The sequence below is a fragment of the Rana temporaria genome, chromosome 11 (assembly GCF_905171775.1).
Source record: "Rana temporaria chromosome 11, aRanTem1.1, whole genome shotgun sequence".
Lineage (NCBI taxonomy): Eukaryota > Metazoa > Chordata > Amphibia > Anura > Ranidae > Rana > Rana temporaria.
In genome coordinates, this window is record NC_053499.1 from 163,109,017 (window position 1) to 163,122,051 (window position 13,035).

Below are 13,035 nucleotides of genomic sequence, written 5' to 3' on the forward strand. Positions count from 1 at the left end.
GGGGGAACCCCCACACCCCTTCCGGGGGGGAAGGAAGGTTGGAGGAATAAGGGGGGTGAGAGTTCCCCCCAACTCTCACCCCCTTCTTCCTCCAACCTTCCTTCCCCCCCGGAAGGGGTGTGGGGGTTCCCCCCACACCCCTTCCTTACCCCCAACCTCCCCTCCTTTCCTCCCTCTCTCCCTCTTCCATGCTCCCCCTCCCCCTTGTTCTACCTTTCCCTTTTAGAATGCAATATTTTTGATTATCCTTAAAGCTTAATGCCAACATTTACACTCTTGGCAACTTTTGGATGTTGGACGTCATGTTTGCCCAGCCAATTAAATTGGGCAGAGGTTGGTACCTGGAGGTCACCTGGCCAAAAGTGCTATTAAAAGTAAAGATCCAGTTTAGGACTCCTGGCGGTCCTCCTTGGTTACCCTGCGCTTCTTCACTAGCTTGAATAATTTCCGTACGTGAAGACGGGTCTGATTACTTCGAGTTTCAACATTGGGATCAACAGGTTGTGTTGCACTTTGTTCACCAATGACGGAATCCAATTGCTTGTTGATGTCATCGGTCACTGGTGTCATAAGGAAACTCGGTATTGAGAAGACGCCACCATTCTCTGAGATGTCGTCGCTGTGATCCCTAGGAGGTGTGACGCTGGGAATGGGAATTTCAATCTCCTCCATGGCGCACTCTGCACTTTTGCTTGTTGGTGGAATGGTGACCTCACTCGGTGGGATGATGTCACTCTTTCGTGGGAAGATTTTCCTGTGCCCAGACACCATTTTTGATTTGAGCTTCTTTATACGCTGGCTTAGCCTAGCACTGAAGGAAGCTCGAGGAGGTGTGACTTTGGAAACAGGAACGTCAGTCTCTTCCGTAGCTCTGTCCATAATTTTCATACGACGTGCGACGCTGGGATGGACAGTTAATGTTTTCCATCGTGGGCTAAGGCCGGTATCTAATGCTGGGGGCCTGTATTCAGTTGGAAGGATCCTATCACTCCATGGCCTAGTGTTATTCCTGGTAGGTGCGACGCTGGGAATGGGAAAGGCCGTCTCCTCCATTGCGCTTGCTGCATTTTCACTTGGTGGTGGAATGGCGTCACTTGGTGGTGGAATGGCGTCACTTGGTGGTGAAATGGCGTCACTCGTTGGTGAAATGCCGTCACTCGTTGGTGAAATGGTGTCACTCGTTGGTGAAATGGTGTCACTCGTTGGTGAAATGGTGTCACTTGGTGGTGAAATGGCGTCACTCGTTGGTGAAATGGCGTCACTCGGGGGTGAAATGGCGTCACTTGGTGGTGAAATGGCGTCCTCAGCTCTGTCCATAATTTTCATACGACGTGCGACGCTGGGATGGACAGTTAATGTTTTCCATCGTGGGCTAAGGCCGGTATCTAATGCTGGGGGCCTGTATTCGGTTGGAAGGATCCTATCACTCCATGGCCTAGTGTTATTCCTGGTAGGTGCGACGCTGGGAATGGGAAAGGCCGTCTCCTCCATTGCACTTGCTGCATTTTCACTTGGTGGTGAAATGGCGTCACTTGGTGGTGAAATGGCGTCACTTGGTGGTGAAATGGCATCACTCGGTGGTGAAATGGCGTCATTTGGTGGTGAAATGGCATCCTCACTCTTTGGTGGAATAGCGTCACTCGGTGGTGAAATGGCGTCACTCGGTGGTGAAATGGCGTCCTCACTCTTTGGTGGAATGGCGTCACTCGGTGGTGAAATGGCGTCACTCGGTGGTGAAATGGCGTCCTCACTCTTTGGTGGAATGGCGTCACTCGGTGGTGAAATGGCGTCACTCGGTGGTGAAATGGCGTGACTCGGTGGTGAAATGGCGTCCTCACTCTTTGGTGGAATGGCGTCACTCGGTGGTGAAATGGCGTCCTCACTCTTTGGTGGAATGGCGTCACTCGGTGGTGGAATGGCGTCACTCGGTGGTGGGGTGATGTTGCTACTTGTTGGTCGGCGCAGTCGGTAGAATGGCTTGAAACATATTAGGAGCAGCACCACCAGCATGGTGATAACCCCCAGAATGCATTCTGACCGGTGCTCAGTAACAATTTCTATAAGTACGGGTGGCACTGTGTTGTCTAGGGCCACCCACCCCTCGGACCAGACTGACCAGAGCCCGGTGACCACCCATTGGTGCCAATCTCCAGCCTTTATATAGAGGGGTAGGATTATGTTCTCAAAGGTTGGCCCCTGTCTGTTCCAGATATCGATCAGTAGATAAATCAATCCGATCAGCTCCTGGAACATCATAACACGTCCTAATATTCTGGCCAGATAATATTGGCGCAGGATGTATTTCAGAATCAGAAAACACATCGGGACGGCCAAACTAAACCAGACTGGAGGACGGGTCAGGAATATAAACCAGCTGATGGGTTCTGGAGGGACATTTTCAGTTCCACTGACTGTTTCCTCCACTGGCTGCTCCGTCCTTTTCATGTTCTTCTCCTTCATGGGGGTCTCTGGGGCCCTTCTGACATTCCTGGGCTCCTCCCCCATTGGGGTCTCTGGTGACCCCCTGATGGTATTTCTGGGTACAGCCCATGGGTACGGGATCCTAAAAATCATCGGGATCTCTGCTGCCTGCTCCGTCATGTTCTTCTCCTCCATGGGGGTCTCTGGGGCCCTTCTGACATTCCTGGGCTCCTCCCCCATTGGGGTCTCTGGTGACCCCCTGATGGTATTTCTGGGTACAGCCCATGGGTACAGGATCCTCGGAATCTCTGCTGGCTGTTCCACAATCCCCTCCTCCTCCTCCACCTGATCCATGTGGACCTCTGGAGGCCCTCTGATGACATTTGAGGGCCCTTCCTGATCCATGTGGACCTCTGGAGGCCCTCTGATGACATTTGAGGGCCCTTCCTGATCCATGTGGACCTCTGGGGGCCCTCTGACATTTGAGGGCCCTTCCTGATCCATGTGGACCTCTGGGGGCCCTCTGATGACATTTGAGGGCCCTTCCTGATCCATGTGGACCTCTGGGGGCCCTCTGACATTTGAGGGCCCTTCCTGATCCATGTGGACCTCTGGGGGCCCTCTGATGACATTTGAGGGCCCTTCCTGATCCATGTGGACCTCTGGGGGCCCTCTGACATTTGAGGGCCCTTCCTGATCCATGTGGACCTCTGGGGGCCCTCTGATGACATTTGAGGGCCCTTCCTGATCCATGTGGACCTCTGGAGGCCCTCTGATGACATTTGAGGGCCCTTCCTGATCCATGTGGACCTCTGGGGGCCCTCTGATGACATTTGAGGGCCCTTCCTGATCCATGTGGACCTCTGGAGGCCCTCTGATGACATTTGAGGGCCCTTCCTGATCCATGTGGACCTCTGGGGGCCCTCTGATGACATTTGAGGGCCCTTCCTGATCCATGTGGACCTCTGGAGGCCCTCTGATGACATTTGAGGGCCCTTCCTGATCCATGTGGACCTCTGGGTATTGTATGATGGTATTTCTCTGTACTCCCAAAGAGAGTAACAGAGTAGCAATCGTAAAGAGGATTTGGTTCCTCATTTTTGCTTGTAGAAAAAACTGGCAGGAAATGCCAATTACTAGTAATAGACGATTAGACAATTAATGCCAATCAATCAATCAATAGACTCTGAATTCCAATCACTGGAGATAATGTGATGAAATGCAAATCAATCAGTCAGGAGCTCTGCAAGAGAGATGCTTCTGCTGTGAAGACCTAGTGTCAACTGACAGCTCCTCCCCCTGCAGGCTATTTATTTGCCAGCTGCCACTGTGCATATGTGGTTATGTGACATCACAGCAGGCCAGGTTACCATGGTAACATCAGAACACTGGTTTACACTGTGCTTCTATTTTTACACTTCAGGTCACATGACCAGCACTGAGAAAACAACATCCTGTCTGTGAATGTAAGCAACTTCCAGCCTTTGCAGCTGCTTCAATGTGATTGGCTGTTTGAGTCTATGATAGAGATATATATATATATATATATACTGTTATTATTACATCACATCATTATATATGTGAATTCCCTATTATTATTCATACATGATACTATATTCTATAGTCATATAATAGGAATAATATGTTTTATTTTTAGTTTTATTGTTTTAATGTAATATTATTAATTGTATAAATATTTACACAAATAATAATATTTATAAATACAATGAATAATAAGAGTAATAATATTAGTAGAATGAAATGTCTCTCTGTATTGGTCGGTAGAATTCTCCTCTGGTGACATTTCAGTGACGGCGCTGATCTCCGGGGGGCCACTAGAGGGCGGCACTTCCCATACGGTGCGATCCCTAGACAGTCCTTGCGATCATTAGTATAGACCGGCACCAGAAGTGACGGGGGAGGGGGTGTGTACAGCGAGTTCCGGGAGGCGGGGAAGCTGCCAGTGGGGAGGAGCTTGGGGGGGGGGGGGCTCTCATATCTGTTACCATGGTGATCAGAGATTATTTATTTAATTTATATATTTTCTATTATTATTGTTATTATCATCAATTGCGACCTGGTGCCCGCCGGTAATTGTGGCCACGGCCTCAATTACCGGCCGCGGCGGTGGGGGAGGTGGGGGCGCACGGAGGCACAGGATCCTGTGTCTCTGTGCGCCCCCACCTCCCCGCCCGTGATGGCCGGTAATTGAGACCGCGGCTTTCCGACCTTGTGAGAGTGTATGTAGAGAGTATCTAGAGAGTGTAGAGAGTGTATATAGAGTGTAGAGAGTGTATATAGAGTGTAGAGAGTGTATATAGAGTGTAGAGAGTGTATATAGAGTGTAGAGAGTGTATATAGAGTGTATAGAGTGTAGATAGAGTGTAGATAGAGTGTATAGAGAGTGTAGAGAGTGTATATAGGGTGTAGAGAGTGTATAGAGAGTGTAGAGAGTGTAGATAGAGTGTATATAGAGTGTAGAGAGTGTATATAGGGTGTAGAGAGTGTATAGAGAGTGTAGAGAGTGTAGATAGAGTGTATATAGAGTGTAGAGAGTGTATATAGGGTGTAGAGAGTGTATAGAGAGTGTATAGAGAGTGTAGAGAGTGTAGAGAGTGTATATAGAGTGTATACAGTGTATATAGAGTGTATATAGGGTGTAGAGAGTGTATATGCAGTGTATATAGTGTATACAGTGTATATAGAGTGTATATAGGGTGTAGAGAGTGTATATGCAGTGTATATAGTGTATATAGGGTGTATACAGTGTATATAGGGTGTATACAGTGTATATAGGGTGTAGAGAGTGTATAGAGAGTGTATATAGAGTGTAGAGAGTGTATACAGTGTATATAGAGTGTAGAGAGTGTATATAGAGTGTATATAGGGTGTAGAGAGTGTATATAGGGTGTAGAGAGTGTATACAGTGTATATAGAGTGTAGAGAGTGTATAAAGTGTATATAGAGTGTATATAGGGTGTAGAGAGTGTATACAGTGTATATAGGGTGTAGAGAGTGTATACAGTGTATATAGGGTGTAGAGAGTGTATACAGTGTATATAGGGTGTAGAGAGTGTATACAGTGTATATAGGGTGTAGAGAGTGTATATAGGGTGTAGAGAGTGTATATAGGGTGTAGAGAGTGTATACAGTGTATATAGGGTGTAGAGAGTATACAGGGTGTATACAGTGTTTATAGAGTGTAGAGAGTGTATATAGAGTGTATATAGGGTGTAGAGAGTGTATACAGTGTATATAGGGTGTAGAGAGTGTATATAGAGTGTAGAGAGTGTATATAGAGTGTATATAGGGTGTAGAGAGTGTATATAGTGTATATAGAGTGTATATAGAGTGTATATAGAGTGTATATAGGGTGTAGAGAGTGTATACAGTGTATATAGGGTGTAGAGAGTGTATATAGGGTGTAGAGAGTGTATATAGAGTGTAGAGAGTGTATACAGTGTATATAGGGTGTAGAGAGTGTATACAGTGTATATAGGGTGTAGAGAGTGTATATAGAGTGTATACAGTGTATATAGGGTGTAGAGAGTGTATACAGTGTATATAGAGTGTAGAGAGTGTGTATATAGAGAGTATACAGTGTATCTAAATCTGCTAGTCCATCTAACACTCCCCTCCCCCCCAGACTGACAATGCGTCTGTCTGCTGTGCCCCCTGTGGTCCTTCCTCCAGAGTGGGGGGGGGGGGGGGCACGCTCTAATACAGGAGGTTGTGGTACTGGCCAGATCACCAGGTGATAACAGAGGGGGAAAAGCCTTAGTAAACAAAACAAACGCAGCCGCCCCATCTAATTATTGGTAAGCTGCCGTGAAATATTTTTTGGGTTTTGGGTGTAATAGAATATTTTTCCGGTACAGCGAGCCGGGTTTTATTTTTTGCTACTTTAGTCATTTGTTTTTATTGATGTAAAACGTTCCTCGTAGTCTGACCTGGTTTTGTGTCTTTCAGATCTGATCACCTCCAGCCCGGAATGTCTGCACAGCCTGGTGAGCTGGACCCACAGCCATGCCGGAGGCTGCCCCTCTGTACCCAGCCTGCAGCAGGTCCTCTCTGCCCAGTACTATGGCATCATACGGGCAGTGTGGGGGTGTGGCGAGGGACACGACTACGCCATGGAAGCCGACTCTGACACCTCAGACTCTCACCACCAGGAAGTCCAGAAGACGCCGAGTGGTAATGGAATGCCGGCAGTCGGTACAGACGGGGGCCCGGTGCCCGTAGGATACAGCCCATCGGATAGGATGGAGACCACCGTGCCTCTTCCTGAGACGGCCAGGGCTGCTAATCTTCCATCACAGAACAGATCGCCAGCTCTGCCTTTGGAGACTCCCGCACCGCCGTGCCCTGAGCTGGACTCCATGCAAGGTGCGTCCATCTCAATTCTAGACAAGCATCAGAGGTGGAGGCTTAACCACTTCCCGCCCACCCTATTATCAAATAATGGCCAGGGGGCGGGGCTTTCATCAGTACGGGTGAACATATGGCTCTGCGGCATGATTTGGCTGAGGTGTGTACCGGCCTGCTGCCAGTACCATGTGATTGTTGTGACCAATCACAGCAGATCACATGACAATTGTACACAATGAATGACTTTAATTCATGCCGTTCATTGGGGGTTATTTACGAAAGGCAAATCCACTTTGCACTACAAGTGCACCTGAAATTGCCCTGAAAGTACACCAGTTGCTGAAAAAAGGGGAAGATCTGAAACAAGGGGAAGCTCTGCTGATTTTATTATCCAATCACGTGGAAGCTAAAATGCTGTTTTTTATTTTCCTTGCATGTCCTCCTCGGATCTACAGCGACTGAACTTCCAAGTGGACTTTCAGTGCAATTTTAGGTGCACTTTGCATTTGTAGTGCAAAGTGGATTTTCCTTACGTAAATAACCCCCCCAATGTGTACAATGGTGTTGCTCAGTGTGATTAGTCACAGTGATCACATGGTACAGAACAGGGCCAATCACAACACACACTGGATGAATTAATTTCATTCAGTAAAAATGGTGGCTTATAGCAGTGAAGTTCATTGGTATAACAATCCTAATGTGAAAAAATAAATAAATCCTGATCACTTCCCCCAGAGTAGTATGGTGTTACTATGGTAACCCTGCAGTGCTCTGGTTAATGTGTTAAACAATTATAAAAAAAAAGGAAAGAAATGTAATAAAGAAAAAAAAAAAATGTTTATTTATATTTTTTTTTATCAGTGTCTCTGATCGCCGCCACACCAGTTATATGAGGGGGCTGTACTGCACTGGTGACAGGATGTTAAAAATAAAATAAATACAAAAAAAGGGAAAAAAAATAAAAATGTTATCTCCATTTTACAGAACATTATGCCGGTATTTGTACTGGGGGGTGATTTGCGGGGTATTTGTACTGGGGGGTGATTTGCGGGGTATGTGTACTGGGGGGTGATTTGGGGGGTATGTGTACTTGGGGGTGATTTGGGGGGTATTTGTACTTGGGGGTGATTTGGGGGGTATTTGTACTGGGGGTGATTTGGGGGGTATTTGTACTGGGGGTGATTTGGGGGGTATTTGTACTGTCCTGGTGTTTTTGGGCTTTTAAGAAATTAGATCGGCCTTCAGTACATCAGGATTGTTCTAATTTCTTGAGACCCAAAATCACCCCCAGTACAAATACCCCCCAAATCACCCCCCAGTACACATACCCCCCAAATCACCCCCAGTACAAATACCCCCCAAATCACCCTCAGTACAAATACCCCCCAAATCACCCTCAGTACAAATACCCCCCAAATCACCCTCAGTACAAATACCCCCCAAATCTCCCTCAAGTACACATACCCCCCAAGTACACATGCCCCCCAAATCACCCCCAAGTACACATACCACCCAAATCACCACCCGGAACAAATACCCCCCAAATCGCCCCCCAGTACACATACCCCCCAAATCACCCCCAGTACAAATACCCCCCAAATCACCCTCAAGTACACATACTCCCCAAATCACCCCCCAGTACACATACTCCCCAAATCACCCCCCAGTACACATACCCCCCAAATCACCCCCAGTACACATACCCCCCAAATCACCCCCCAGTACACATACCCCCCAAATCACCCCCCAGTACACATACCCCCCAAATCACCCCCAGTACACATACCCCCCAAATCACCCCCCAGTACACATACCCCCCAAATTACCCCCCAAATCACCCCCCAGTACAAATACCCCCCAAATCACCCCCAAGTACACATACCCCCCAAATCACCCCCAGTACAAATACCCCCCCAAATCGCCCCCCAGTACAAATACCCCCCTGGCGGTCCGCATGTATGTGACCTCTAGGTGGGTGGGTCTTCATGCCGGCGGTATGCATATATGTAACTCTGGGCTGCCCCCTCACCCTCCTACTCTCTGGGCTGCCCCCTCACCCTCCTACTCTCTGGGCTGCCCCTTCCACCCCTTCCCTCCCCCCCCCCCTATTTCTCCTCTATTACAATCATCCTCTTCTCCCTTTTTTTTTCTCTTCACCCTGAATTCTGAATTCCATTTCACTCCTCCACTTTTTTCTCTTACGGAGACGGTTTTCCTCCTTCGGTTTGTTGGCAGATGGTGACAGATTTGCTGGTAGTGAGTCACATGTTGGCACAAAGATTTGATCACAATCTGATGACATCACATCCTGTCGCCCCCCCCCCCCCTCTGGACCGGTTATCTCGCTCTGCGTTCCTCTCCTGATCTCTTCATGACACAAAACTTCTCATCCGAGTGTACACCTCTACGGCTTATGTGTGCGCTATGATCCTTTATGGCTATGATCCTGGATGCATGTACTCGCTCTGTTGCTGCATATACTCTTTTTTTTTATCATAAAATGATTGCAAAGAACCTTTTATGTCAGATATTGGTTAATGAACACACAAGGGAATATCCCGATCTCTGGGACATTTAAAGCGGAGTTCCAGCCTTTTTTTAAGTTTATTAAAAGTCAGCAGCTACAAAAAGTGTATCTGCTGGCTTTTAATAAACAGACACTTACCTGCTCCACGGCTCCGCTCCTCGCCGGCCGGCGTCTTCATTCTTAGTGTGGGCACCCGGCAGTGACGGCTTTCGGCTTCACAGCCGGGCACCCACTGCGCATGAGCGAGCGGCACTGCACGCGCGGCGCCGTCCGATTGGACAGGCGCTCGCCTACAGGGAGGGGCTGTGAAAAGGCAATTAAGCTAATCGCCTTTCCAGCCCCTCAGCAGAAGGAGGAAGTGGGACAGGAAGTCCCCTTCTCCTGAAGCCCCCACTCCCCCTCCAAAAAAATGACATGCCAAATGTGGCATGTAAGGGGGCGAGGAGTGGGTTAAGCGGAAGTTCCATTTTTAGGTGGAACTCCGCTTAAAGTGATTGTAAAGGCTCGTTTTTTTTTTTCCCTTTAACAATAACAATCATGTTATACTTCCCTCCTCTGTGCAGTTGGTTTTGGACAGAGCAACCCAGATCCTCCTCTTCTCAGGTCCCTCTTTGCTGCTCCTGGCTCCTCCTCCTCCTATCGAGTGACCCTTAGCCAGTAGCCTGTTACAGGGGACACCCGAGCCGAGTCAGAGCTCTGTGTATCCATTCAGACACAGAACCCCAACCTGGCCCCGCCCCCTTTCCCCCATGATTGGCTGGTTGATTTTGATTGATGGGCGCGGGAGCCAATGGCACTGCTGCTGTGTCTCAGCCAATCAGGATGAGTCTCTGGGACAGCTAAGACACTCGTGGACATCGCTGGAGAGAGAGAGGGGCTCAGGTAAGTTTTAGGGAGTTTAAAGGGCAAAATATCAGAGATGCGTTCTGTGAATGAGCGGAAAAAGATCCTGTCATTCACCTCCTCCATTCACAGAACCCATGGAAGTGTAGAAGGACACGTTCTATGAATAGCAGAAGGGGCGGGCGGATGGTGAAACTTTCCTGCTGCTGTGACGGAAGATGCTCAGGGCAGGATCTGGGGCTGTGGAGGGGACACAGCAAGGGGCATTCTGAGCAGAAGTGCCACCTGCAGGTAATGGGATACATAACATTCCATGAAGCTAATGTGTATGGTGTTGTATCCCATCAAATACGATTGTAAACAAAAACAAACATGTTATACTTTCCTGTTCTGTGCAGTGGCTTTGCACAGAGCAGCCCAGATCCTCCTCTTCACAGGGCCCTGGCTGGAGCTCCTGGCCCCTCCCTCCTGTCGAGTCCCCCCCCACAGTAAGCAGCTTGCTATGGGGGCACCCGAGCTGAGCTGCAGCTACCTGTGTCCATTCAGACACAGAGCTGCCGTTCGGCCCCACCCCCTCTCGCCTCTGATTGGCTAACTGACTTTAAGCTACCTGTGTCCATTCAGACACAGAGCTGCCGTTCGGCCCCACCCCTCTCGCCTCTGATTGGCTAACTGACTTTAAGCTACCTGTGTCCATTCAGACACGGAGCTGCCGTTCGGCCCCACCCCCTCTCGCCTCTGATTGGCTAACTGACTTTAAGCTACCTGTGTCCATTCAGACACGGAGCTGCCGTTCGGCCCCACCCCCTCTCGCCTCTGATTGGCTAACTGACTTTAATTGACAGTGACGCCTTTGCTGTGTCTCAGCCAATCAGGAGGAGAGTCCCGGATGGCTGAGGGACTGGTGGACATCACTGCACATCGCTGGGGCTCTTCACAACCAACGCGTTTCAAACAACACTTCCTTCATCAGGGAAATCTCTCTGTAAGCTAACCAATAAACTTACAGTAGCTATTCCTGTTTCCCCTGAGGAAGTGTTATTGGAAACGTGTGGGAGGAGTGAAGAGGATTGCACCCGACATGTTCTGATCACAATTGTGGCTTTGTGTGTTGCTTTTATTTTTTTCTCTTTTTAATATATTTCAAATAAGAATGTATTTGTTTTTTATATTTATACCGTATGTGTGAACATGTGGAATGCCTTTAGATCTCTCTGCTTGTGGTTACATTGGGATGTTCGGGGGAGGGGGCGATTACCTGGCGGTTGTTTCTATTTAAATCCTTCCACAGAGTGAAAAAGAAACCTTCAGAATTTTTTCTTTCTTACAGAAGAACTAGTTGGAGGAGATTTCCCTCAGACTTCCAATGAGCTGGGCAAGGAGGAGGGCAGCGACCTGTCCGATGGGTGAGTGGCTTGTGTGTGCGCGGCGGTGTGTGCGCGTGGTGGTGTGTGCATGCGCGGCGGTGTGTGTCAAACGACAGTTTAGGTGGTAGACCGGTATATACACGCCTGTCCCGGAGTCATCTGTGAAAGTTCTTAGGAAAGTACCACTCCTCCTCCTAGCGTGCCGGTACCGGAATGACCACCGGCCGGAAGGAACTGGAGCCAGCGAGGAACGCAGGGGGGAGCCGGACCGGAAAGGTCACAGATAGATCAGGAGGAGCCGTTTGCTTTCCTAAGAACTTCCACAGATGACTTCAGGACCCCTCCATCTCGCCCAAATACAACGTCCAGATATATGCCTCCTACCTGTCTGCTAGCTTTGTAGGTTGCCATTTGGCTTTTAATAAAACCCATTCATTTTTAACCTGCTACGCTTGGTTTGGCGCCCCCTTCTGTCCTGTCTGTTTCCTACAGAGAATTCCTTCACTCTATGGGGAGCTGACGCTAATGTTGCCTTTATACATTCTATAAATGGACTTTTCATATGTAGTACAGAATTTTCCAATTATGGACTTCGTTTTCAGCCACTTGGGCAGATCTGTTTTTTCTCCCAGTGCTATTCATATTTCTCTTTTTTTTGTGTGTGTGTCTATATACTGTGTGTTTATATACTGTGTGTGTGTGTGTGTGTCTATATACTGTGTGTCTATATACTGTGTGTGTGTGTGTGTCTATATACTGTGTGTCTATATACTGTGTGTGTGTCTATATACTGTGTGTGTGTCTATATACTGTGTGTTTATATACTGTGTGTGTGTCTATATACTGTGTGTGTGTCTATATACTGTGTGTGTGTCTATATACTGTGTGTGTGTCTATATACTGTGTGTTTATATACTGTGTGTGTGTGTGTGTCTATATACTGTGTGTTTATATACTGTGTGTGTGTCTATATACTGTGTGTGTGTCTATATACTGTGTGTGTGTCTATATACTGTGTGTTTATATACTGTGTGTGTGTCTATATACTGTGTGTCTATATACTGTGTGTGTGTCTATATACTGTGTGTGTGTGTGTGTATAATGACCCTGTAATAACTCTATAGAGGTAAATGTTGCTAAAAGTCATGAATTTCTGTGTACAGGGAGTCCCGGGGGAAGGAGGATGGAGAGGAGAGGGGGGACCTCCTGTCTTCAGATGACTCCTTTGAACCGTATCCAGAGAAAAGGTAATCTCTCACATCTGACAAATAATTGACAATCCTAAAACACAAATTGTTCTATGATGTGAATTCTCGAGAATAGAGATAAAGGAGCTGCTGACTTGCTGTCAGGGGTGCCGGGATCATTGTCATGCTGGTCATCCACGACCGATTATTAGTGTTCTGTCTGAGGGAAGGAGGTTCTCACCCAAGATTTGAGGGTACACGGCCCCGTCCATCGTCCCTTTGATGCAGTGAAGTTGTCCTGTCCCCTTAGCAGGAAAACACC

The 13,035-nt window shown here is 48.0% G+C and overlaps 1 protein-coding gene across 1 annotated transcript in view; it reads left to right on the forward strand.

Annotated features, from left to right (window-relative positions):
* The window catches only part of ZNF276 (zinc finger protein 276), a 36,353-nt gene that overhangs the window by 11,220 nt on the left and 12,098 nt on the right, over positions 1–13,035 (forward strand). Inside the window, exons 4-6 of the mRNA XM_040329643.1 lie at positions 6,391–6,807; positions 11,490–11,565; positions 12,690–12,773. Coding sequence (XP_040185577.1) covers positions 6,391–6,807; positions 11,490–11,565; positions 12,690–12,773 — 577 coding nt within the window. The remainder of the gene's footprint in view (positions 1–6,390; positions 6,808–11,489; positions 11,566–12,689; positions 12,774–13,035) is intronic.